Here is a 27,416-nt window from a genome sequence, read left to right on the forward strand (position 1 = left end):
AACCTTCCTGGGAGATGTGTGGTGGTGTTGAACCTTCCTGGGAGATGTGTGGTGATGCTGAAGCTTCCTGGGTGATGTGTGGTGATGCTGAAGCTTCCTGGGAGATGTGTGGTGGTGGTGAACCTTCCTGAGTGATGTGTGGTGGTGGTGAACCTTCCTGGGTGATGTGTGGTGGTGGTGAACCTTCCTGGGTGATGTGTGGTGGTGGTGAACCTTCCTGGGTGATGTGTGGTGGTGGTGAACCTTCCTGGGTGATGTGTGGTGGTGGTGAACCTTCCTGGGTGATGTGTGGTTGTGGTGAACCTTCCTGGGTGATGTGTGGTGGTGGTGAACCTTCCTGGGTGATGTGTGGTGGTGGTGAACTTTCCTGTGAGATGTGTGGTGGTGGTGAACCTTCCTGAGTGATGTGTGGTGGTGTTGAACCTTCCTGGGAGATGTGTGGTGGTGTTGAACCTTCCTGGGAGATGTGTGGTGGTGTTGAACCTTCCTGGGAGATGTGTGGTGATGCTGAAGCTTCCTGGGAGATGTGTGGTGATGCTGAAGCTTCCTGGGTGATGTGTGGTGGTGGTGAACCTTCCTGAGTGATGTGTGGTGGTGGTGAACCTTCCTGGGTGATGTGTGGTGGTGGTGAACCTTCCTGGGTGATGTGTGGTGGTGGTGAACTTTCCTGTGAGATGTGTGGTGGTGGTGAACCTTCCTGAGTGATGTGTGGTGGTGGTGAACCTTCCTGGGTGATGTGTGGTGGTGGTGAACCTTCCTGGGTGATGTGTGGTGGTGGTGAACCTTCCTGGGTGATGTGTAGTGGTGATGATGAACGTTCCTGGGAGATGTGTGGTGGTGGTGAACTTTCCTGTGAGATGTGTGGTGGTGGTGAACCTTCCTGGGTGATGTGTGGTGGTGGTGAACCTTCCTGGGTGATGTGTGGTGGTGGTGAACCTTCCTGGGTGATGTGTGGTGGTGGTGAACCTTCCTGGGTGATGTGTAGTGGTGATGATGAACGTTCCTGGGAGATGTGTGGTGGTGGTGAACTTTCCTGTGAGATGTGTGGTGGTGGTGAACCTTCCTGGGTGATGTGTGGTGGTGGTGAACCTTCCTGGGAGATGTGTGGTGATGCTGAAGCTTCCTGGGTGATGTGTGGTGGTGGTGAACCTTCCTGAGTGATGTGTGGTGGTGGTGAATCTTCCTGTGAGATGAGTGGTGATGATGAACCTTCCTGAGTGATGTGTGGTGGTGGTGAATCTTCCTGGGAGATGTGTGGTGATGCTGAAGCTTCCTGGGTGATGTGTGGTGGTGTTGAACCTTCCTGGGAGATGCGTGGTGATGCTGAAGCTTCCTGGGTGATGTGTGGTGGTGGTGAACCTTCCTGGGTGATGTGTGGTGGTGTTGAACCTTCCTGGGAGATGTGTGGTGGTGTTGAACCTTCCTGGGAGATGTGTGGTGATGCTGAAGCTTCCTGGGTGATGTGTGGTGATGCTGAAGCTTCCTGGGAGATGTGTGGTGGTGGTGAACCTTCCTGAGTGATGTGTGGTGGTGGTGAACCTTCCTGGGTGATGTGTGGTGGTGGTGAACCTTCCTGGGTGATGTGTGGTGGTGGTGAACCTTCCTGGGTGATGTGTGGTGGTGGTGAACCTTCCTGGGTGATGTGTGGTGGTGGTGAACCTTCCTGGGTGATGTGTGGTTGTGGTGAACCTTCCTGGGTGATGTGTGGTGGTGGTGAACCTTCCTGGGTGATGTGTGGTGGTGGTGAACTTTCCTGTGAGATGTGTGGTGGTGGTGAACCTTCCTGAGTGATGTGTGGTGGTGTTGAACCTTCCTGGGAGATGTGTGGTGGTGTTGAACCTTCCTGGGAGATGTGTGGTGGTGTTGAACCTTCCTGGGAGATGTGTGGTGATGCTGAAGCTTCCTGGGAGATGTGTGGTGATGCTGAAGCTTCCTGGGTGATGTGTGGTGGTGGTGAACCTTCCTGAGTGATGTGTGGTGGTGGTGAACCTTCCTGGGTGATGTGTGGTGGTGGTGAACCTTCCTGGGTGATGTGTGGTGGTGGTGAACTTTCCTGTGAGATGTGTGGTGGTGGTGAACCTTCCTGAGTGATGTGTGGTGGTGGTGAACCTTCCTGGGTGATGTGTGGTGGTGGTGAACCTTCCTGGGTGATGTGTGGTGGTGGTGAACCTTCCTGGGTGATGTGTAGTGGTGATGATGAACGTTCCTGGGAGATGTGTGGTGGTGGTGAACTTTCCTGTGAGATGTGTGGTGGTGGTGAACCTTCCTGGGTGATGTGTGGTGGTGGTGAACCTTCCTGGGTGATGTGTGGTGGTGGTGAACCTTCCTGGGTGATGTGTGGTGGTGGTGAACCTTCCTGGGTGATGTGTAGTGGTGATGATGAACGTTCCTGGGAGATGTGTGGTGGTGGTGAACTTTCCTGTGAGATGTGTGGTGGTGGTGAACCTTCCTGGGTGATGTGTGGTGGTGGTGAACCTTCCTGGGAGATGTGTGGTGATGCTGAAGCTTCCTGGGTGATGTGTGGTGGTGGTGAACCTTCCTGAGTGATGTGTGGTGGTGGTGAATCTTCCTGTGAGATGAGTGGTGATGATGAACCTTCCTGAGTGATGTGTGGTGGTGGTGAATCTTCCTGGGAGATGTGTGGTGATGCTGAAGCTTCCTGGGTGATGTGTGGTGGTGGTGAACCTTCCTGTGGGATGTGTGGTGGTGATGAACCTTCCTGGAAGATGCGGCCTTTACTGTCACAGTATCACAACTGACACAGTGTAACCCTCTGTACAGTGTAGAGGAGCTAGGTACATGCATGTGTAGAGTTAAAAATGTGATAAGGCATGTTAAAAAGATATATTAATACAACTATTTTTTCCAATTCTTCATTTATCTTTCCTTTGAATTATTCCCTCTAGATTCTACGACACTGGAAGGCGTGGTAATGAGGTTCATGATAATTTAACTTGATTTCATGGATATGAAAAACAAAATATGAAAAATTTAAACATTATTATTATTTTAAATTTATTTTCTGTTTCTCTTAATGTTTAATACTAGAGCCAGGATGTACACCAGAACATTATATACTTTAAGTTTAAGGCTCATACAGTTGAAGAGACTGAAGCACATGTTATTTACAGGAGCTGGTATCTCGTTTCAATTTCCACAACTTTGACAACCTTCGCGGGCACTTCACCTCCAAGTGTGACCCGCGCATGGCCAAGGCAGAGTCCAAAGCTCAGATCCTCTTTGACCTGCTGTTTTCTGCTGCCGCTGGAGATCTCTCGGCTCTCAGACGGTAACCTCAAATTATTGTTATATACTGGATTTATTGGTCTTATACTGAAGGTACAGAAATAACCTTTTGTATTCAATAAGCATGAGCATCAAATTATCATTGGATTACAAAATATTATTTGAGATATATCAAAAGATGATAATATTCAAGTTGGAATAGTTGGAATAAACACTAAATCTCCACGTAACACACCTGATGAGGTAATCCCCACGTTACACACGTGATGAGGTAATCCCCATGTTACACACGTGATGAGGTAATCCCCACGTTACACACCTGATGAGGTAATCCCACGTTACACACATGATGAGCTTCTCCTACCACCCCTCTTCTTTTGGTATGTGTGTATATTTATCTAACTTTATGTGAAAATGTCATTACACAAAAAAAGTTACAATATTGATTACACGCAGGGTACAAGGCTGCTTGTCACAAGTTGAATAGCTCCTCCAGCTCCTCAGATGGCGGGCAAGAACCATGGATGCAGTGAGCATTTCCTCTCTGGATTGCCACACTAAGGCGCTGAAAAAGAAAACTGGCAGCTCCAGGGTCTCTTTTACCCCAGGCACACACACACACACACACACTTCCTGGAAAACCAGGAAGTCACAGCTTCCAACACAACACCCCCAGAAGCGAGGGGGGAACCCACAACCAGCTACCCAGTAACACCAGAAGGGAGGACAACCCCGCCTCCCTCCTCTGCATAGAAAACCCCCCTACCCCAAACCTTCCCTGCCCTCACTCAAATGTTCAGCCAAATCTCCCTCCCCCCACACTCAATCCCCACCCTTCTACCCCTCCCCACCTCCCGAGTCCTCCCTCCCCCCCTTTCCTTCCCGTCCTCCCTCCCCTTTCACCCCATACCCTCCCTGTCCCTCCCCCTTCAGTGGATCCCCCGTCCCCTCATCCCAGTATCCTCCGAGACCCAGTTATCCACCTCACAGGTCCTCACACCCATGGAACAGCCTCCCCCACCAGCAGAACACTCACCAAGGAGGCGATTTGAGAAGGGACAGAAGAAAGTGAGCCTCAAAGCGATGTACACTAACATAGATGGAATTACAAATAAAGCAAATGAGCTTGGTGAACGGGTACTAGAGGAAAACCCAGACATAATAGCCCTCACAGAAACAAAGATCACGAAAATGATAACAAACGCAGTGTTCCCACAGGACTATTATGTTATGAGGAAAGAGAGGGAAGGAAGAGGTGGGGGTGGTGTAGCTCTGCTGGTAAGAAAAGGTTGGGATTTTGAGGAGATGGATATTCAGGGCTGTGAAGGTTTCAGTGACTACATAGCAGGTACCGTAACAAATGGAGAGAAAAAAATTATAGTCGTAGTCATATATAATCCACCACCAAATGACAGAAGACCTAGACAGGAATATGATAGAAACAACATGGCCACCATTAACATAATAGAAAGAGCAGCTTCTGTTGCTAGCAGGAATGTATCTGGACTACTAATTATGGGAGACTTCAACCATGGGAAGATAGATTGGAAGAACAGAGACCCGCATGGAGGACCAGAAACATGGAGGGCTAAGCTGCTGGACGTGGCAACAAGAAACTTTCTAAGCCAGCACATCAAAGAACCAACAAGAATGAGAGGAGAAGATGAACCAGCAATGCTTGATTTGATATTTACCCTAAATGAGTGGGATATAAGAGAAGTTAAGATGGAAGTGCCCTTGGGAATGAGTGACCACAGTGTATTGAACTTTGAGTACCTGGTAGAGCTAGGACTTATCTCCCCCAAAAAAGAACTAGGAATCAAAAGGCTGGCATACCGAAAGGGAAATTATGAACAGATGAGAAGTTTCCTAAGTGAAATACCTTGGGACACAGACCTCAGAGATAACTCTGTACAGGGTATGATGGACTATGTTACCCAAAGTGTCAGGAGGCAGTAAACAGGTTCATCCCGGCCCAAAGGGAAAAATCCGAGAAGCAACAGAAGAATCCATGGTACAATAGGGCATGTATGGAAGCGAAGAAACTGAACAAAAGGGCGTGGAGGAACTTCCGGAATAACAGAACACCAGAAAGCAGAGAGAGATACCAGAGAATCAGGAATGAGTACGTCAGGGTGAGAAGAGAAGCAGAGAAAAGTTTTGAAAATGATATAGCAAACAAAGCCAAGACCGAACCAAAGCTACTCCACAGTCACATCAGAAGGAAAACAACAGTGAAAGAACAGGTATTGAAACTTCGAACAGGCGAGGACAGGTATACAGAGAATGACAGAGAGGTGTGTGAAGAACTCAACAAGAGGTTCCAGGAGGTCTTCACAATAGAACAAGGTGAGGTCACTGTGCTAGGAGAAAGGGAGATAAACCAGGCGGCCTTATAAGAGTTCGAAATTACGAGAGAGGAGGTCAAGAGACACCTGCTGGATCTGGATGTTAGTAAGGCTGTTGGTCCAGATGGGATCTCACCATGGATACCGAAAGAGTGTGCAGAGGCACTTTGCTTGCCACTCTCCATAGTGTATAGTAAGTCACTGGAGACGGGAGACCTACCAGAAATATGGAAGACGGCGAATGTGGTCCCAAAATACAAAAAGGGTGACAGGCAAGAGGCACTGAACTACAGGCCAGTGTCCTTGACTTGTATACCATGCAAGGTGATGGAGAAGATCGTGAGAAAAAACCTGGTAACACATCTGGAGAGAAGGGACTTCGTGACAAATCGCCAACATGGGTTCAGGGAGGGTAAATCTTGCCTTACAGGCTTGATAGAATTCTACAATCAGGTGACAAAGATTAAGCAAGAAAGAGAGGGCTGGGCGGACTGCATTTTCTTGGATTGTCGGAAAGCCTTTGACACAGTACCGCATAAGAGGCTGGTACATAAGCTGGAGAGACAGGCAGGTGTAGCTGGTAAGGTGCTCCAGTGGATAAGGGAGTATCTAAGCAATAGGAAGTAGAAAGTACACCTCTCTTAGTACACGTAAGCCTGGGGCTTAGTCTACCAACGAAACGTGTTAACTTGTCTAAAGCACGGGATATTCTGAAGACTGAGGTCGTGGCGGCCCCAGACATCAAGTAGTATGGTGGGTGGAGTGCAGTTGCAGCTGGACCCCGCAGCCAATCAGCGATGAGCAGGCGACAAGACAGGTAGTTTGGCGGTTTGAGGTGGAGCAGGTGTTCCTGGCTGCATACGTTTTGCTCTCTGGCAAACCTTGGAGATGTTGTTGTCGTTGTTGGATATTTCTTCCATAGTAGTTTTATATATTTGTAGCGACGTATTTTTGGAGGGAAGAGCAGGCTCAATCTCTTGAAGGAGATTATCGTCACAACTCTCCCCCGAAGCCTGCGGTTCTGGAAGAAGTACGTCGTTATGTGGTGGAGTAATGGATGGAGTCGCTTCTACTTCATAAACTCTGGAGAGGGCATCGGCTATGGTGTTGTCAGAACCCTTGATATAGCGGATCTCCAGGTTGAAATCTTGTAAATACAAATCCCATCCATAGAAGACGCTGGTTAGTGAATTGGGCTTGATGTAGGAAGCGGAGAGGGTTGTGGTCTGAGAAGATGGTTGTAGACCTGGCGCCTTGTAGGTACGGAGCGAAGTGTTGGAGGTTCAGGACGATGGATAGTAGCTCCTTTTCAATAGTGCTGTAGTTCCTCTGGTGTGGTTTCAATTTGTAGCTGTAGTAGCTGACAGGTAGAACCTCCTCGCCTCGTTGTTGCATCAGGACACCACCAATGCCGGTACCACTGGCGTCGACATGAAGGACGAAAGGCTTGGTGATATCTGGTGAGGCGAGAATGGGATTAGAACAGAGGAGGAATTTGAGTTGTTCGAAAGCAACGGTTTGCTGCATGGTCCAATTATACCGTTGCTTGGGACTGGTTAATAGAATTAGAGGTGTGGCGACTGTACTGAAATTCCTCACAAACCTACGGTAGTAGGAGGCAAGACCAAGGAAGCGCAGGAGCTGCTTTCTTTTGGTAGGCTGTGGATACTGTTGGATGGCTTGAGTGTGTGAGTCTAACGGAGCTAGGCTGCCACTCCCAATAACATGACCCAGATAACGCACTTTACCTTTCGCGAAGGTGGACTTGCCCAGGTTGATGGTGAGGCCGGCTGTCAGGAGCTTTGAGAACAGACGTCGCAGCTGGAGCAGATGTTCACTCCAGGTGTTGGATGCTACGACGATATCGTCCAGGTAGGCGTATGTGATATCCAAGCCCTGGATGACACGGTTGACAGCTCTCTGAAAGGTGGCCGGGGCATTACATAGTCCGAAAGGAAGGCGTTCATATCTGAAAAGTCCAAAAGGAGTGATGAATGCAGATATCTCTTTAGCGCGCTCCGTTAGACACACTTGATAGTACCCCTTAAGCAAGTCCACTTGGGACAAGTACTGGGCACTACCAATGGCATCAAGGATGTCATCTATCCTAGACAAGGGGTAAGCATCCTTGACAGTTACTTGATTGAGTTTACGATAGTCAGTACATAACCGCACCTTACCTTGGGGTTTGGGCACCAAGATACAAGGTGAGGCCCAGGGGAACTCACAAGGTGTAGCCAGTCCATGATCCAAGAGGTACTGCACCTCAGCACGCATGACTCCCTTCTTGCTCGGGCTGATTCGGTAGAAGGGTTGACGAATCGGCCGGGTGTCGGGGAGCAGTTGGATGTCGTGCTGGGTAACATTACACTCTTGGGGGTCATCTCTGAACAACTCCTGATGTTCTCTGAAGATCTTGACAAGAGGTGCACTAGGATTATCCTGAAAGTATTTGGGAAGATCATTAAGGATTTCGGAATTAGAAAGCGCTGACTCCTTGTCAGTGCTTTCGGGAGGAGAAGCTGGGAAGGTCTCACTGTGGATGTAGGGTTCTGTGAAGGTGGAATAATTAATTAGGACAGTGGGAGGAGTACCATTATATTGCTTCAGGAGGTTGACGTGGCACAGCTGGGTCTTCTGCCACCTATCTGGAGTCTCTATAACGTAGTTGTTGTTATTTCTGCACTCTTTGACGTGGTAGGGTCCTGAAAACCTGTTTTGTAAAGGTGAACCTGGGATAGGGAAGTATGCTAGGACGAAGTCTCCCGGCTTAAATTTTCTTACTTTGCTGGTCTGGTCGTAATGAGTCTTCATCCTCTCCTAGGCTTTCAATAGATTATCATGGGCAAAACGGTGGACTCTCTCTAGAATGTGTTGAAGGTTTTGAAGAAACTGGGGCACATTCTGATGCTCACTGAAGGTGGCATCTCGGGGAGAGTCTTTGAAAGCCTTAAGGGGAGTACGGCACTTACGGCCGTACATCTCATAAGGAGATACTCCTAGGGACTCATTGGGGAGACTTCTGTAAATACACATTATAAGGTCGATTTGCTTATCCCAATCCTTAGAGGTTTCACTACAAAACTTTTTCAAGAGTGCTTTGATTGTCTGATGACTACGTTCAAGAGAACCCTGTGAAGCAGGATGATAGGGGCTGGACAATACCTGTTTGATGTTGAACTCCTCCAGTGTCCTTTTGAAGAGATCACTGGTGAAGTTGGTACCACAGTCGCTCTGAATCTCCCTGGGAAATCCGTATTGAGTGAAGATCTTCAATAGATGTTTTACAACCGTAGCAGCCGTGATGTTCTTCACTGGAACTGCTATGGGAAATCTGGTGGTAGGACACAGGATGGTTAAGATATAGGCGTTACCTGAACTGGTCCGAGGTAAAGGACCAACATATTCTATTATGAGTCTGTGGAAAGGTTCCGCAGGCACCTGTATGGGAATCAGTGGCGCTCTGGGAATGGAGATGTTCGGTTTGCCTGCCATCTGACATGTATGACACTGTTTTACATACTGTTTGACGCTATTTACCATACCTGGCCAGTAGTAGTCTTGACGAATTCCATGGTAAGTCTTGTTGAATCCGTAGTGGGAGAGTGCTCCGTGGGCCAGGTGTAGAATAGTGGGCCGCAGGCTGGTAGGAATCACAAGTTGTTCGATGTTGGCCCAATCGTCCTCCTCCTTCAGTTTACTGGGTCTATATCTGCGGTAGAGCAAGTCGTTCTCTAGGAAGAACCCAGGAATACTGTCGGGTTGAGTCTCAGCCTGGAAAAACAATGGTGTTAAAGTAAGATCTTCCCTCTGCAACTTACGGAACTCCAACTTGGTCAGATGCGGGGGTAGTTTCTGAGGGTCTTGAGGGACAGCGGTAGCAGTAGAGTCAGCTGGCTGTGGACGTGCGGCTTGTGCACGGGTGGTCACGAGAACCGGAGGAGAAACTTCATCACTCTCTTGAACCTCTGCTGGAACATACGCTAGAATAGGATTTATTGGCACAGAGTTACACACCTGGGGTTTGTCCATGACGATCAGGTTGGTCGGTTGCAGGTCTTCTGCCAAGTCGTTGCCTAGGAGAAGTTGCACTCCAGGCATGGGAAAAGGCTTTTCCCTGACGGCGACTTGGACTTCTCCGTTCACGTAGGGACAATCCAGGTGGACTCTGGCGAGAGGGTATGGAGTGGTAGCAGTGAGGTCAGTGATGAAGACAGTTTCTCCGGTGTAGACGATGTTGGGCATAGCCGACTTCAAGATGATCGATTGAAGAGCCGCTGTGTCCCTCAAGATCTTCAATTTGAAACGTCCCTCCGGATTTGAACCGTTGGCAGAGACAGTTCCAGTATACAGGGGGTTACTGAAAAGAGAAAGATCATTAACATTAACACCAACATTCATCACAGGCTTACCGGACTTAGGAGGAGTTGGTTTGGGTTTTTGTGGGTCAGTGGTTCCCTTGTATTGAGACTTACCACACTTGTCTATGGTATGTCCATAGAGTCTACAATACTTGCAGTACAGTTGCGAACCAGCTTGATTGGGGCTCACTTTCTCGTAACTGTACCACGACTTCTTACTGGAGGATGGTTCGGGTGTCAGCCGGTGGATGAGGCTGTAAGTGTCAGCCGACTTAGCACACTTCAGGTAGTCGGTTTCTTCTTTATCTGCTAAGTAGAGACGGACAGGAGGTGGCACACGTCTCAAGAATTCTTCAACTAGCATCAGGTTGACGAGTTCTGTAAAAGTAGAGACATGTGCTGCTTCCAGCCATTTCATGAAATATCTCCGTTTTGTGTTAGCAAACTCGAGGAAGGTAGTGGTACTTGCCTTCAGGTGGTCACGGAATTTCCTTCTATAACTTTCGGTAGAGAGGAGGTAGGCGTCCAACACTGCTTGTTTCAGAGTCTGGTAGTCATTCTCAGACGCCAAAGTACTGAGTGTGACTGCAGCTCTACCTGTAAGATGGACTCTGAGAAGTGTGGCCCATTGGTCGACAGGCCAACTGAGTTGATTAGCAAGGGTTTCAAAGGTGGTGAAAAACACATCAACTTCTGCTTCTACAAAGGATGGCATTAACTTACTTGCATGTGATATATTAAAACTGACGGGAAGATTGGCAGTAGCTTGCTGGCGTTGAGTGAAGTGTGAAGTTTCCAAGGCGATTTCGCGTTGACGACACTCTAGAGCCAGAGTCGCTTGTTGCTTGTCATGTTCGCGTTGCATCTCCAACTCGCGTTGTTTGGTTTCAAGCTGTACTCGTTCACGTTCACGGAGTAATGCGACCTCACGTTCGTGTTCTTCTCTCCTCAAGGCAGCTTCGCGTTCTTGTTCTTCTCTCCTCAAAGCAGCCTCACGTTCGTGTTCTTCCCTTCGTATGGCAGCTGCTTCTCTTTGCTGCTCACGTTCAATCTTGGCCAGCTCTAGTTTGAGTTTCATCGTTGCCAAGTCAGTTTTATCTGCAATATAGTAAGTTTCATGAGTTTCAGAGTCTATCTTACCTTGGTCTAAGTAGTGATCCAGCAACAAGTTGTGTAGGTCATTTTTGTTGGCTTGGTAGGGAACTTCTAGTTGATACTCATGTGCAAGAGTTTGTAATTCAGTCCTCTTGGCACGACTTAAAGTCCCTATTTCACCTGCTGGATTTGCACGGAAAGCTTGGAGACGAAACATGGTGAAATTAGCAAATAAATATACACGAATATTCAGTTATAGTGAATGTCAGAAACAGGACAACGTGGCAACTGGTACCTATCCTGTGGGATCTTTAACAATTAAAGTTAAGAACAAGATGTTAAATGATTAATTTAAATCAAAGGCGCAGGAAATCTTGTACCCGGTACTCATGTAAGAGGATAAGGGCAAGAAAATCCTACTAACAAATGAAACAGAGTTTCGAAAACAAATGAAACAGTTAATTGCCTCAAAAGTAAAATTGGTAGTCCAAGGATGTAGGCATACCTTGCCGAGTCTCTATAGGACATAAAGCAAGTTTTTCCTACTTAAATTAATATGATACTTACAGAATTAGCGAACTTTTGTGCTCTGAAAAAGTAAGCTAATTCCCTACCGTTGTATGTATCATCATCTCTGACTGACGTGTAGGGGTGCGAGGTGTCAACTGGTGACGAGAACTGCTGCTGAGGTCCCAATTCAGCAACTAAAGTTCGAGCTAGAGGAACTATGGCCCTCTTTGTCCTCCTACAGTCAGATTGCAGAAGATTGGGTGCACTTGACCCGGGGCAGACCACAGTACCAGAGTACCAATATGATGATCTGTCAAAAATGAGAAATATCCAAGGGACAAAGATGGTAAACACGAGTAATAACACGGAGGGAGAGATGACCAATTAAGAGTATGACTGAGGCCTACAGTCACCACGTAATCCAAAGATGTCTCACCTTCACCATATGCTACTCTCATAATGCACAATACACCGCACCATATAAAAAATGAAATTGAATATGAAAAATAGTAAAAGCTACGTTAACAAAGTTAAATACGCTTACCATTAATTACCACTTGGCACCAGTACCTGAGTGAAGCTCCTAGGACAGGCCCCCATATAATATGTGACGGTAACGCGTTGGTGTTCGGCTGTTCAAAGCTAGGGGTATGGCCTCGTCACATAGAAACAAAAAAAAAAAAAAAATAGAAAATCTGGAACTTTGTCTGTGGTAAGGTAAGGAGAAGACACACAAAACACAAGTAAATTTTAACAATGAAATTTTAATTACGTTAAAGAAAGCAAAACATGAATAAAAATGGACATACAAATTCGTATAATAAAATCAATCAAAGTAATAAGAATAATCAAATGACAAAATGAAAAGTTACGTTAAGACAAGTGAGCAAATAACAAATTTATGGCACACAAAGGAAATAGGTGTCGGAATATTGGCTTCAAGCTGCCACCTCTCTTAGTACACGTAAGCCTGGGGCTTAGTCTACCAACGAGACGTGTTAACTTGTCTAAAGCACGGGATATTCTGAAGACTGAGGTCGTGGCGGCCCCAGACATCAAGTAGTATGGTGGGTGGAGTGCAGTTGCAGCTGGACCCCGCAGCCAATCAGCAATGAGCAGGCGACAAGACAGGTAGTTTGGCGGTTTGAGGTGGAGCAGGTGTTCCTGGCTGCATACGTTTTGCTCTCTGGCAAACCTTGGAGATGTTGTTGTCGTTGTTGGATATTTCTTCCATAGTAGTTTTATATATTTGTAGCGACGTATTTTTGGAGGGAAGAGCAGGCTCAGTCTCTTGAAGGAGATTATCGTCACACACACACACACACACACACACACACACACACACACACACACACACACACACACATATATATATATATATATATATATATATATATATATATATGTATATATATATATATATATATATATATATATATATAACTGAAAACTCACACCCCAGAAGTGACTTCCCAAAGAATGAGGTGATTTGATAAAATGCTATGCCCAAGATTACCATCAGAGTGCCGGCGGGCTGATGGGCAAATAGCCTCGGCTACCATCAGCTTTAGTCTGGTCGTGATGGTTGAGTGGATAAGGTGTCCTGTACACACCAGTTGCATTGCGCTCCTGGCAGTCTGGGTTCGAGTAACTTCTGGGGGGTGAGTTTTCAGTTGCATATAATCCTGGGGACCATTCAGGCTTGTTTGCATTTGTGTTCGTCAAGTGTGCCCCAAAGAATGAGGTGATTTGATAAAATACTATGCCGAAGATTGCCATCAGAGTACCGGTGGGCTGATGGGCAAATAGCCTCGGCTACCATCAGCTTTTGTTCGGTCGTGATGGTTGAGTGGATAAGGTGTCCTGTACACACCAGTTGCATTGTGCTCCTGGCAGTATGGGTTTGAGTCACTTCTGGGGTGTGAGTTTTCAGTTGCATATAGTCCTGGGGACCATACAGGCTTGTTCGCATATATATATATATATATATATATATATATATATATATATATATATATATATATATATATATATATATATATATACATATATATATATATATATATATATATATATATATATATATGTATGTATATATATATATATATATATATATATATATATATATATATATATATATATATATATATATATATATATACATATATATATATATATATATATATATATATATATGTATGTATATATATATATATATATATATATATATATATATATATATATATATATATATATATAAATATATATATATATATATATATATATATATATATATATATATATATATATATATATATATATATATATATATATATATATATATGCAAACAGGCTTGAATGGTTCCCAAAAGACGTTGGTAGCCGAGGCAATTTCCCCAACATCCCCACAGCACTTGGTGGTCAGCTTGGGCATAGATATTTTATATAATCACCTCACTTTGTGGGGCCACGTGAGCAACACAAACGCGAACAAGCATGAATGGTCCCCAAGCATCTATGCTTGGAGACCTTGGGGGACCTAGGTGTTTACCTGAACACAAGTTACAAGTTATGGGGGGGGGGTTATTTTACACAGTCTATTAATCAAAGAGATGATAATTATAATAAACTACTGAATAATATTCTACCGTTAAATTGGGTTAGTATTACAACTAAGAATGGGTCAATTTATGGTTAAATTGGTCTCAGCTGTTTGGTTGTATGAGAGCTGGTCTTCCAACATCAAACTTTGGTTTGCCACATGTGGACCGGCCTGGACCTGTTAATGGCGGCCCTGTTGTTTTTGTTAGAGCAAGTGGGCGTCTGTACAGGTTCCAGTAAGTGTTAACAGCTTGCTGTAATTATCTTCGGCTCATCAATGGTTACCTTCCAAATATTTACACAATAACTAATGCAAATAACAATGTTCTAGTCAATATGTGATATGAAATAATGAAGTTTGTGTTATTAGTAAACCAGGCTCACCCTTTGTTTGGGCTTCGTACATTTCATAACCGAGTTAAAATTATCTAATGCTAGCAGGCCTTCTAAAAAGATATATTTAATTCAAACTGGATATAAAGGTACTCCTGAAGATGGTGAGGTCGCTGTGGCAGTTTCACTGTTTGTCGACTTCTAATTTCGGGTTTTTGTAGTGATGCGTATCGGACCTAACGGGAGCCTCTCTCTTTGTTTATATACAATGTCAGGCTCTCCCGGACCGACCTGCCTCCTCCATGGCGTCTCCCGAAATATGGTTCTATTTCTGTTTGTTAAATGGACTTAGGAAGGTAGACTGTGGTTTTACTGATAATTATATTAGATCCAGTCATAGAGAATAATTTTTTCTGATTCTAATTTCTAGACTGGTAGTTTAAAGAATAGTTGTTGTTGTTGTTGTTGTTGATGTTGTTGATTTAGGGGCGACGACGATCGTAGGATCGGATGCGCCCCGGCGGACCCGTTAAGGGTGAATCGCGAAGCCTGGAAAGGTGGAACGCCACGCCAAATCGCAAAACGAGTGACGCCAATCACTAGAAACTAATATGCCATACAATAAATAAACGCACAGTCAGGCAGGTGATTGGGGGAGTCCCAGGAGTCCCTCAGGGTGACAAGCACCGGCCCCGCCCCACACAGAGAACACCAGGTAGAAAACCAAAACTCGGCCCCCAACTAAAACGCAAAAAATCATTCAGCGTCCCCCGGCAGAGTAGAAGCCGGCCGCCCACCACGACTGAGGGCACACCAGGAGCCCACCAAGACCCGCCAACCCCCCCGGCACCTCTCGGCCAAGCCGGCCCCCGAACACTCACCCCGCCAGGAGAACCAGCCAGTACACGTCAAAAAAAAAAATCTATCAATAATCCTGTGACCCAAGGCGACATGTGCGCCAGGCGTCGTACAATCGGACCGTTGAAAAGGGATGCCAAACGGCAGTAGCAAAGCCAAAACGCGAAAACAAGGCGTGAACAGGCGGCCCCCAAGCGGAGGAGGTGTCCAGACGTCCGCTCGGCTTCAAGGTTGAACCAGGAGTCCCCAAGAATAGTTGTTGTGTTAAATTAATGTTTTGATGTTGACGTCTCAAATTTTCCGTTTTATGTAATCCTTTTATGACTAACTAATGTAACTAGTATAACCAGGTTTGCTGGTTATATTGGGTGTTAGTAATCTAGTATGTTAGTGTCAGAATATCCGACACCTCCCGGATTTCTGTCATCCCGTATTCTATTACCGTTCCCTAATTGTACAGTATTTGGGTAATTGAAAACAATATTATGTCTTGTATCACTTGCATTCTAGGGTCAGTTTATTTAATTGAGGGTTATATGGTAATTTCAGAACTGGTTTCTTTTAAGATTTATAAGATGTATAAGATTTTAAGCTCGGCTTCTAGGTAAGCGGATCACAAATTCTATATGGTCTTAGGTTACTATATTCAAATTCTATATGCTCTTTCATCACAGGGGGATGAAAGAGTCAATGTGGGACATTCTACAATATAATATTCAAGGAAATGCATGCTTTCTCTCTCACAAAGTTGACATATGGTATATTCGACATTTTATTTTTGAGAAAGCTGCCAGACGTTTGTATACACGACGTATTCTGGTTACTATAATATAACATTACCGAGTTCTTGCTCTATTAGTTCATATATAAATGTCTCCTCATAGTATTCATCATAATGTGTAATGCTATAGTATTAAAGTCCTTGTGAATTTGTTTGGTGAGTAAGAGTTTCAGCAGATATTAGTTAATCTACTCTCTCTTTATCACTGCTAATGAAATGCTTATTCATTTTTACTACTGGTCTACTACAGGCTGTCTTTGCAAGCATGTCAACAGTATCATGCTTTAAGATTCCAATATGTGATGTTATTCAAAAGCATTTAGTTTTAAATCTATTTTATAGGTTCAGCACAGCCCATAAATCTTACACTTTTGCACGCCTATACTGTATGGCTATGGTCTTTAAATATATATTGGATTGTGTAGTTAAATAAAACAAAAATGCCGTCAAAGAGTTTATACCTAATAGTTGCTTAATACATCCAAATAGTCGAAAGAGATAAGACATTGCCATTATTCACAAACAAATTTTGTTTTCCTCAGACACTCGCTCTCAGGAACCGACATGCAGACGAAGGACTACGACGGCAGGACAGCGCTGCACGTAGCTACATCAGAGGGCCACCTGGAGATTGTTAAGTATCTCCTGCATAACTGTCAAGTCTACCCTCTGCCTAAGGTGCGAGTTATTTTGACATGGTCTTTCTTTAAAAGTTGAGAGTTCATCTTCATATTAAAACATGCAACTGACGTCCACAAACAGTGTGCATGCGTTTGTGTGTGTGTTTATTTCAACCCATCCTCCTGTTTATATTGTAGTTTTTGTAACTATGTGGGCATGTTTTGACATATTTTTACTTTTTGTACATATTTTGATGTAATGGTCAATTTGCAGACTTTGGTACTTTCACTTTAAAGTCCAGAAGAAATAATGCTAAAAAAAAACTTGAATATTCCTAGGCCTAGTATAGCACATATGTGCACTATATTAGGCTTCAGATAGTATATATTAGGCCTAGGTTGGTTAGATTATATTAGCAACATAAATACGTTTGTCCTTTCCCCGTTTGTCCAAATTCAATAGTACCGAATTCTACTTTCTAATTGTACATTACCTCAATATATGAACGATGATCCACAACGTTACTATAAGTACTCTCTAAACAGGAGCATTGGTTGATGTATTTACTACTTATGCCTGCAGGATCCAGCTGTATTTTCTTGGATCCGGCCTTTCTATCCATCGGTTGTCTAATGTACTGACTCCCGACCTTTTTCCCATCTATCACTTTATTACAAATATTTCTAACACACATCCCCAGGAAGCAGCCATTAGCAGCTGTCTAACAACCAAGTACCTATTTATTGCTAGATGAATAGCGGCACCAGGTGAAAGAATAAGAAACTTCCCATTTTTTCTGCCTTGCCCAGAAATCAAACCGGGGCCATACGACTATGAGCCCCGAGCCAACTTGGAAACACCTGTGTGTGTGTAATTACCTAAGTGTAGTTACAGGATGAGAGCTACGCTCGTGGTGTCCAGTCTTCCCAGCACTCTTTGTCATATAATGCTTTGAAACTACTGACAGTTTTGGCCTCCACCACCCTCTGAATTTACTTGCTCCAACCGTCTACCACTCTGATTGTAAATGAAAGTTTTATAATATTTTTCGGCCCCTTTGTTCCCCTAACCTGAATCTATGACTTTTTTTTGGAAGTTGCATGTTTCACTCCTCTTTGTCAATTTTGTCGATTCCTGTTATTATTTTGAATATATTGATCAAATCGCCTCTTTTTTGTTCTATCATGTTTAACGCCTCTAACCTCTCCTCGTAGTTCTCATATTCTTCAGTTCTGGAAGCCATTTTGTAGCATTCCTTCTAATCTTTTCAGTTTATTGATGTGCTTCTTGAGATATATGCACCATACAACTGCTGCATATTTTAATTTTGGTCTTACAGAAGTGGTGAACAGTTTGTTTAATATTTCAACAATCCATGTAATTAATAACGATTCTGAAATTGGACAGTATAGCATATGTTCCTTGCACAATGTCCTTAATGTGGTCTTCTGGTGACGGTCTACTATCGAAACCATCCCATGATCTCTTTCTTTGTCAGAGTTCGTTAATGCCTTTCCACATAATTTGTAAGCTGTGTGTGGCCTATTCCACATTCCATAACATAGTATTTAGTAACATGACGATGATTTAGGACATGCCAATGTCTAAGTCACCTTTCTTCCTTAATAGCTTAGCATCAACAAACATGTTTATATAATTCTGTACTCCTTCTGGTACATTGTTGATATAGACAATAAACATTACTGGGGCAAGAACTCTGTGGTACTCTGCTTGTAACACTCCTCATGTCTGATATATTGCCTGTGATTACCGCCCTCGTCATTTTGTCAGTTAGCTACATTTCTTCGATGTTAGCAGTTTGCCTGTTATCCCTCCAGCATACTCCAGTTTCCAAAACAAGCTATTGTTTGATACTTTGTCAATAATTTTTTTTTTAGTCTCTTTCCTGTAGTTTCTGGCTCTTTCATAAAAAACTAAGTAGATTTGTTACACAGGATTTTCCTGTTCAAAAACCAAACTGACTATCTGTCATTACTCTTCAGGTGTTCTAGCAATATAGCTTTAAAATTTTTTCTTGAGTTTCGACTACTACGCTTGTTAATGATATGGGTTATAGACCCTCTAATTTAGAGGGTCTTCTCTGCTATCATTTTTATAGACTGTGTAACGACTAACTGCTGTTTCTGGACATGGGCCCACAAATGTAACGAATACAGGGGGTGACTAGTCGCCTAGCTCTGGGCGGAGGTGGACGTGTCGCCTGTGGGCTCCTGGTTTGCTGGCCCGTGGTAGTTTGTGTGTGTGAGCGGACCCTTGGGGCCGTGGCGGCTGGAGGGATGGCGGCTCCCCTCCCCCGTGTGAAGCGGAGGGATACCATTGGCTTAGAATTTACTGGCCCAGCGTCTTACCCGGCAGTTGAGGTGGTGATGATTGACATGTTGAGGGTGGATGTGGCGTCTGTGTGCGGCGTTCAACTTGTATCCGAGCATCGAGCTGTTGTGAAATTCTGCTCTACGGCTGTGTATCGTGACTTTGTGGAACGCTATGACGGGAGGACATTTACTCTGCCTGAGGGTGGTGGTTCGGTGATAGTGTCGGACAGGTGCAGTGAGACTACCTATGTGGCGGTTCATGGTGCTCCCTTTGAGTTCCCTGACTCTCTTCTCCAGCGTCATTTTAACCGGTATGGGCGGGTCTTGAGTGTCCGAATGAATGCTATCTCCTCCGGGCGGTGGAAGGGTATCTCGAATGGGACCCGCACTGTGGCGCTGCGCTTGAAGGAATCCATCCCTTCGTCCCTTCAGCTTCTGGGCTTCATGGTACGCGTGTTCTATGGGGGTCAGCCCCGGACGTGTTTCCGGTGCGGACTCTCGGGCCATCAGGCTGCGGGATGTGATGCGAGCCGGGTCGGGCCTGTAAACCTTTTCAGGGAGGAGGACTTTCCCCCGTTGGCGGTCCCGGACCTGTCGGAAGGTGCTGCTGTGGACAGTGTTACTACCCAGCCCTCTGTTGCCCAGTTACCGGTCTCTGATGCCAGCCTCGATGTGGCTGTGGGTGTCGGAGTGGGAGGAAGTGCGTCCCCTGCTCCCGCTCCTCAGCCTCCCCTGCCTGCCTCGTCTCCAGTCGAGTCTCCAGGTGTGTCTCCTGTGGTGTGTGGTCTCGTGGCTCCGGACGTCGAGGCTGCGCCTCGGCCTGTACTGTCTCCGGCAGCTGTGTCTTCGACTCGTGTCGACGTGCACACTGTGATGTCTCCTGCGGTGTGTGGTTCTGTTCCCAGGGTTGTTGAGGCTGCGATGTCGAGTGATCGTGCGCTGCGGGGAGTTTCGCGGGCAACCAGCGGTTCTGCTACGGTGCTTCCTAGCGGGGGTGATAGTTCCGACGATCTGCGACCTGTGTCCAAGCGTTCGCGACGAGCATTGAGTCTGTCTCCGCCTCGTAATGCGGCCTGGGCCAACGTCGGGGAATTTGAGGACTCCGGGAGTTCGTCTTCTGGGGAGTGTGATGTGTGCGACGCTGTTGGAGTGCCTACTGCTCCTGTGGGCCGTGTTGCAGCAGTGATGGGTCCTGTGGTGGGATTGTCGCCTGGCCCTGGTCCGGTGTCTTCTCCGGCTGTTTCTGCGTCACCGGATGCTGGTTCCCCGGGTTGGGAGGTTGTGGCACCGGCCGAGATTGCGAGAGAGGGTAGGGGCTTGGTGCCGGTTCTTACAAATGCTTCTGTTCCGGCGGCCTCCGTGCCTCTGGCGTCCATGTCTGTGCCTTCCACGCCTTTGCCCTCTGCTCAGTCATCCTTTGTTACTCCGTCTCCTGTGGTGTCGGCCCCTGCACCATCACCTTCTGTGATTGCGTCCCCTGCGACTCCGCCCGCTCAGTTGCCGGCCTGTGTCCAGCCGACTCCTGTGCTTCAGTCCCGTGTGGTTCCACCGTCTGTATCAAAGCCCTCTGTGCGGCCTCTTCCCGTGCCTACCGCCCCCGAGGTGGAGGGAGCCGAGCTGGAGGTTCCTGACTTCATGCGTCGACCACGAGGGTCCCGTAGTCACGTTAACGCGCCTATGGAAATGTGGGCACAGTGGGATGCCTATCGGAAGAAGTACCCGCGTCGTTACTATCCGGATAAATATGAAGATTGACTGTGTGTGTTGTTCTTGCTTTGTATTTCTTCTTTCTTTCGTTGGTTTGTTGAGCTATGTGTTACGGGTTTCTTTTTTTCTTCCCCTGTTTTCTTACCTAGTTCTTGCTGGGTTATAATGCTCTAGTGTGTTTTCTTTTCTTTTTTTGACTCTTTCATTGTTACCTATGTGTAAGATTCCATTTTTGTTTATGGTTATTTACGATTTGTTCTCTTATCTGTGTCCTATTTACTTTGTTATATGTTCCGATGTACCGATTCTTTATAATTTATTTGATAATTTACTATGTCATGCACATGTTCTGTTTCCTTTGTTCTATGTACTGTGCTGTGTATTGCTTTGATGTATTCCCTTGTTAATTTCCTGCATTTTCTTTACTATGTTGTATTTACAGTTATTGTGTTCTCGATTCTGTGGTGTTAATTTTGTATGTGTATTCCTTGTTTATATTTTACCTCTGGTTTTATTGTGCTCCTTGTGTGCTATTGTAATTACTGACGCTTTTGGCACGCCCCGTCTGGGTAGTGCTGCTTTTGTTTTTGTGTGTATGTGTTCTTATGAGTTTTATGTTATTCTTTGTTTTCACTTTTGTGTTATGGTGATCTGTGTTCCTTGTTATCTGTGTTGTTGTTGTTCTGTGTTTTTTGTTACTCTGCTTTCCTGTTTATATGGTTACTGTAATGCTGTAATTGCTCTGTTAAAAAAAAAAAAATACAGGGGGTTGGGTCACATTAAAAAAAATCAGACTGGTGAGCACTCCTTGAGTACTCCCCACATTCCTGTTGAGAGACGGTTGTCTGTCTTTCACCTGTAAACTCGGGTAACAGCTCCTGTCAGCATGTGGGAGAATCCAGCCTGCTGCCTGTTGTCCGGTACACACACTGTTGCCGGTTGTGACCTGCTCTCAACTGTTTCCTGTAGTAATCAGTGTCTCTCACCAAACCCTCCTCTTACTCCCACAATTATAAGGACAAATTGATATTATGATCTTGCTATTGCTAGCTAGAGCGTCAGAACCTTAGTTAGACCAGCCTTTTCCACATGGACACAAGGAAGGATTAATGATAGCTTAACTAAGTTTAACAACATTTGCTACTCGTGTCGTCCACCATACTATCTTCGGTCCTCTGCCCACCCAATTTACCTCTAACTGTCTGTACCTGTAAACTTGGTTTAACTACAGGAACGTGTCTTCACCATCACACGCCCTAGTGCTCAGCTCTGGGTCCCACCTCAATCATGGACCCTCATATTCTGGTAATCTCAGAGTATAGTCTCACTACTCAGGTCAGTCCATATACCTCGCTGACTTGAGCTACAAACCTTGGCCTAAAAACTCACACACAGGGATTCGGCAGCCCTCACTGTTCACCCGGGGCTCTAACTCTCGCCCCCCCCCACTCTTTTAAATCTTTAAAGTACTTGGTTGTGAACTGGTTCCTCACAACGACCCTGGGGCCTCTGCTCTAGTCCCTCCAGTCCATTAAAGTCCCTCAAAAACACTACAGGCTCCTTACCTCTGGCACCTGCAATTGTACCGTCACAGTGCGTAGCTCCAGCGCCTGTCCACTGGTCGATGGTGTCTCACACTTGACGATAGCCAAGCCTCTTTTCTCTGCCTCCAATTTATGTTCGTTATCCTTCCGAGTTTTATTTAGTGTTGAACTCTTGCCACAGTGACATCTTGTGTACGGCTTCTTTCGAGGTGCGACTTAAGTAGCCGCACCTCAAGAGGTGTCGCACAGGAGATTACTATTCAATGCACTTGACAACTGAGCCTCGTTTCTTCAGCTTCTATTTATCTTCGTTATCCTTCCAAGTTTTCTTCGATGTGGAATCCTTGCCTCGGTGACACCTCCTTGTGTCCCAGCCCCCGCCTCTGCTTTGACGACTGTCGAAGAACGTCGTCTTTTTAAAGACAAATGACCGCCTTAGTGGGTCAAGCTCCCGGTCCCTGCAACGTGATGCGCCCTCAGCTCATCGTCTTCACAATCCCGGCGAATCTGGCTACATACAAAGGAGCTTCTGAGCCACATTACTCTTAGAAGTCTCGGCCTTAACTATTATTCGTTCAGGCCTTCTAACAAGCGTCAAATTTTCGTCACTAGCACAGGTAAAGACGAGCGCAGAGACAGAAAGTTCACTAAAAAAACGGTCGCTATTTGCAAAACGCTAATTGGTTCACACTGCCTTCTATAACACATTCTCGAGGCGCAAGCTTCTTGCATTGCTTGGAGATTCCCCACCTCATCCAGGAGGCACATCAACTTCTGACTCCTCCTCATGCTCACAATATTTCCTCTTTAACTCTTAAGAAGCTCATGATTCTTTATCTTATTAAACTACTTTCATCTATTATCCAAATCCCAACATGTTCAGATCATCAAATGTGGAGGGAACGCCCAGGAACAATTCTTACGTGAAGGCAGCCTAGGCAATGCCCACCCATTATCATGACACAAAATACTTGAATATTCAAGCAATTATACATACCATGTATATTAAACCAGTAATACCTTATCATCTTATACCCTAAGGATCGATGGGGGAGAACACCCTTAGATGATGCCAGCAGCTTTGGACATCCTGACTGCGGCGACATGATTACTGAGAGCTGCAGGAAGAGAGGGGTGGAGATTCCTCCACTACTCACTGATAAAGAATTCAATGCAGACTGAGCATCATTCCATTGTCCTGAGCCAAGGGTTTACGAAACAGTAGGACGAGAATAATTTAAACTAAGACAATGTCATTTCTAATTGTCTTCAGTGACTGTGAGTCACCTATGTTGTTGTTGAATTAGAGCTATGTAATTTTAGAAGATATATAGCATTTAGTAAGATATTCTTTTACACTTATTTTCCATGGAGAGGTGGGAGGGTCGTTTGAGGTGAAGGTGGGACAAGGTGGTGGGTTGGCAAGAGTGGGGGAGAGTGGGCGGGTAGTTTATGGTGGGTGGGTTGATTAGTATATATAATAGGGTAAGAGGAAGGTTGTGAGACAGGAATGGTGGAAAGTGATCGGTGTATTGGTAAGGGTGAGTGAGAGTGTGTTGGTAAGGGTGTGTGAGTGTGTGTTGGTAAGGGTGAGTGAGTGTGTGTTGGTAAGGGTGAGTGAGAGGGTGTTGGTAAGGGTGTGTGAGTGTGTGTTGGTAAGGGTGAGTGAGTGTGTGTTGGTAAGGGTGAGTGAGAGGGTGTTGGTAAGGGTGGGTGAGAGTGTGTTGGTAAGGGTGGGTGAGAGTGTGTTGGTAAGGGTGAGTGAGAGTGTGTTGGTAAGGGTGAGTGAGAGTGTGTTGGTAAGGGTGGGTTAGAGTGTGATGGTAAGGGTGGGTGAGAGTGTGTTGGTAAGGGTGAGTGAGAGGGTGTTGGTAAGGGTGGGTGAGAGTGTGTTGGTAAGGGTGAGTGAGAAGGTGTTGGTAAGGGTGGGTGAGAGTGTGTTGGTAAGGGTGGGTGAGAGTGTGTTGGTAAGGGTGCGTGAGTGTGTGCTGGTAAGGGTGGGTGAGTGTGTTGGTAAGGGTGAGTGAGAGTGTGTTGGTAAGGGTGAGTGAGAGTGTGTTGGTAAGGGTGAGTGAGAGTGTGTTGGTAAGGGTGCGTGAGTGTGTGCTGGTAAGGGTGGGTGAGTGTGTTGGTAAGGGTGAGTGAGAGTGTGTTGGTAAGGGTGGGTGAGAGTGTGTTGGTAAGGGTGGGTGAGAGTGTGTTGGTAAGGGTGAGTGAGAGTGTGTTGGTAAGGGTGAGTGATAGTGTGTTGGTAAGGGTGTGTGAGAGGGAGTTGGAAAGGATCTACGTAAGATTTCATGTCACTTCCCTCAGAGATCTGAAGTGACCTCCTTTTAAAAAAGTCTTTTAAGTCTTAAAGATTTTAATAACAATTCATCTGTTGATACTACCACTTTGTTTTATTTTTGATTGATAAATGAGCGGAAGCATACATGGAGCACAAGTGGACAAAATACATTCATACAAACATTCAGTGACAAATGTTATAATTTTAATTATATGCAGTATACAAGTTACCTGCTCAGAAACAGGTACACTCTATAGTACAAGTTAGTTTAAAAACAATTAGGCTAGAGGAAGGCATAGTTGCTGTAGCACAAGTTGGAAAACCTATGTCATTTTATGTGTTTAATGTCCAGGACAATATGTACTGTATATGTACTGGACAGTACTGTATGGTGTAGGACAATATGTACTGTATATGTCCTGGACAGTACTGTAAGGTCGAGGACAATATGTACTGTATATGTCCTGGACAGTATTGTAAGGTCCAGGATAATATGTACTGTATATGTCCTGGACAGTATTGTAAGGTCCAGGATAATATGTACTGTATATGTCCTGGACAGTATTGTAAGGTCCAGGACAATATGTACTGTATATGTCCTGGACAGTATTGTAAGGTCCAGGACAATATGTACTGTATATATGTACTGGACAGTACTGTATGGTGTAGGACAATATGTACTGGACAGTACTGTAAGGTGTAGGACAATATGTACCGTATATCGTTACTGAACTTGGGAAACAACTCTTTTTAACTATAATTTGTATTAAGCAATAAATGTTATTGAGAAATATGGTAATTTAAGTAAATATATTCTAAAGTTTCTTTATATATGTCAATATACATCAAGAAGAACACAAACGTGGCCAGAAGGAAGACGAGAGCCACGATTGTATATGTTTAGTGAATCTTTATATGTTGTGATTTGTAGATCTTGTTAGTGACATTGTTTGTGAATCTTGTTAATGCTTTTATTTGTGAATCTTGTTAATACTTCTGTTTGTGACTCTTGTTAGTGACATAATTTGTGAATATTTGTAGTGCCTTTGTTTGTTAATCTTGTTATTACTAGTGTTTGTGAATCTTGTTAGTGACATTTTTTGTGAATCTTGTTAGTGACATTTTTTGTGACTATTTTTTGTGCCATTGTTTGTGAATCCTGTTAATGCTTCTGTTTTGAATCTTGTTAGTGGCATTGTTTGTGAATCCTGTTAATGCTTCTGTTTTGAATCTTGTTAGTGGCATTGTTTGTGAATCTTGTTAGTGACATTGTTTGTGAATCTTGTTATTGTATTTGTTTGTGAATCTTGTTAGTGCTTTTATTTGTGAATCTTGTCAATGCTTTTGTTTGTGAATCTTGTTAATGCTTTTGTTTGTGAATCTGTTAGTGTCACTGTTGTGAATCTTGTTAATGTTTCTATTTGTGAACCTTGTTAGTGACAATGTGAATCTAGTTAGTAAAACTATTTGTGAATCTTGTTAATGCTTCTATTTGTGAATCTTGTAATGACATTGTTTATAAATCTTATTAATGTTAGTGTTTGCAATCTTTTGGCAGTATTATATTTAAAATTTTTGTTAATGCTAGTGTTTGCAATTTTTTGGCAGTATTATATTTTACAATTCTTCTCAACATTATATTGTGTGAATCTTGACACAATATATGACTATTGAGAACATTATGAATGCATCTTGACAGTGCTGTGCTGGAGGCTGATGCTATGCAGCATAATATATAGTAGAATACTTAGCAATAAATTTCGATGCATATTAATTTATTTTATGAAAACCACTCGATAATTTGGACACAAAATGTATAGCATAAAATTATTAAAAAATTTCCATGCTAACTCGTATGATTGGTAGCAAGCAGCGGGATGATCCCCAGAAGCACTGTTTACTAAGCTGCAGAAGAACTGTGGGAGGGAGAGAGGTAATAGCTTGCACAGATGTTTCAGAGCATGTTATGATTCTGTACCATGTAAAATATATTATATTATACATTAAAAAAATGTTAAAGAGATATATTAATTCGAACCTAATTATTAAATTTAGACAACTCTGACCACTGATCTTTATTCAGTATATACACAACTACCTGTCATAAAATATTTTTTGGAAATAACTATTTTTTTTTTAATTTGTGTGAAAGTAGTGTACCTGATAATTTTTCGGGCCAGAGACACATAATATGTATAATGTCTTAAAATTGACCTTCCTAATATGTATATTATGTAGAAATAAAATAAAAAAATTATCCAGAAGAACTGAGATAACATCATTCTGCTCCCTGTTAATATAAAAGGTATACATCAACTCTTCCTTAATTACCCAAGACATGTTTTTTGACTGCTGATCTTCATTCATCATGTAAATAGCACCTGTGCAAATTAATTAAAGGGGAGCGACCTCCATGGCACAGCTTTTAGGGGTCGACCCGAGCACCACAGGGTACCCAGTTTAGAGTGTGTGAATATATATTATTGAATATGACAAAAATTGCTGGATCAATTATTGTAGAATGAATCTTTTCAATATACTGTATCTTAGAATATGAGGCACGAACAGTTCCTGGGGGTCTCGCTCCCTCACTCTCTTCCCTTCTCTGCTCCCTCTCAATGTCCTACTTCCTCCTCTCTCTTCACATGTCTCCCTCTTCATTCCTCTCTCTCTCTCTCTCTCTTCACATGTCTCCCTCTTCATTCCTCTCTCTCTCTCTCTCTCTTCACATGTCTCCCTCTTCATTCCTCTCTCTCTCTCTCTCTCTCTCTCTCTCTCTCACTCTCTCTCT

At 44.3% G+C, this 27,416-nt stretch overlaps 1 protein-coding gene across 7 annotated transcripts in view; it reads left to right on the top strand.

The window, feature by feature from the left end:
• LOC123767771 (glutaminase kidney isoform, mitochondrial) overlaps window positions 1–26,892 on the top strand; it is a 188,314-nt gene extending 161,422 nt beyond the window's left edge. For 6 of the 7 annotated variants that reach the window (XM_045757814.2, XM_045757815.2, XM_045757816.2 and 3 more), the window contains 3 exons: window positions 3,132–3,289; window positions 16,676–16,811; window positions 23,380–26,892. In XM_045757814.2, coding sequence (XP_045613770.2) covers window positions 3,132–3,289; window positions 16,676–16,811; window positions 23,380–23,520 — 435 coding nt within the window. In that variant the 3' untranslated portion in view covers window positions 23,521–26,892. The remainder of the gene's footprint in view (window positions 1–3,131; window positions 3,290–16,675; window positions 16,812–23,379) is intronic. The other variant, XR_011223924.1, reaches the window with a different exon arrangement.
• The last annotated feature ends 524 nt before the right edge of the window (window positions 26,893–27,416 follow it).

The sequence above is a fragment of the Procambarus clarkii genome, chromosome 67 (genome assembly GCF_040958095.1).
Source record: "Procambarus clarkii isolate CNS0578487 chromosome 67, FALCON_Pclarkii_2.0, whole genome shotgun sequence".
Lineage (NCBI taxonomy): Eukaryota > Metazoa > Arthropoda > Malacostraca > Decapoda > Cambaridae > Procambarus > Procambarus clarkii.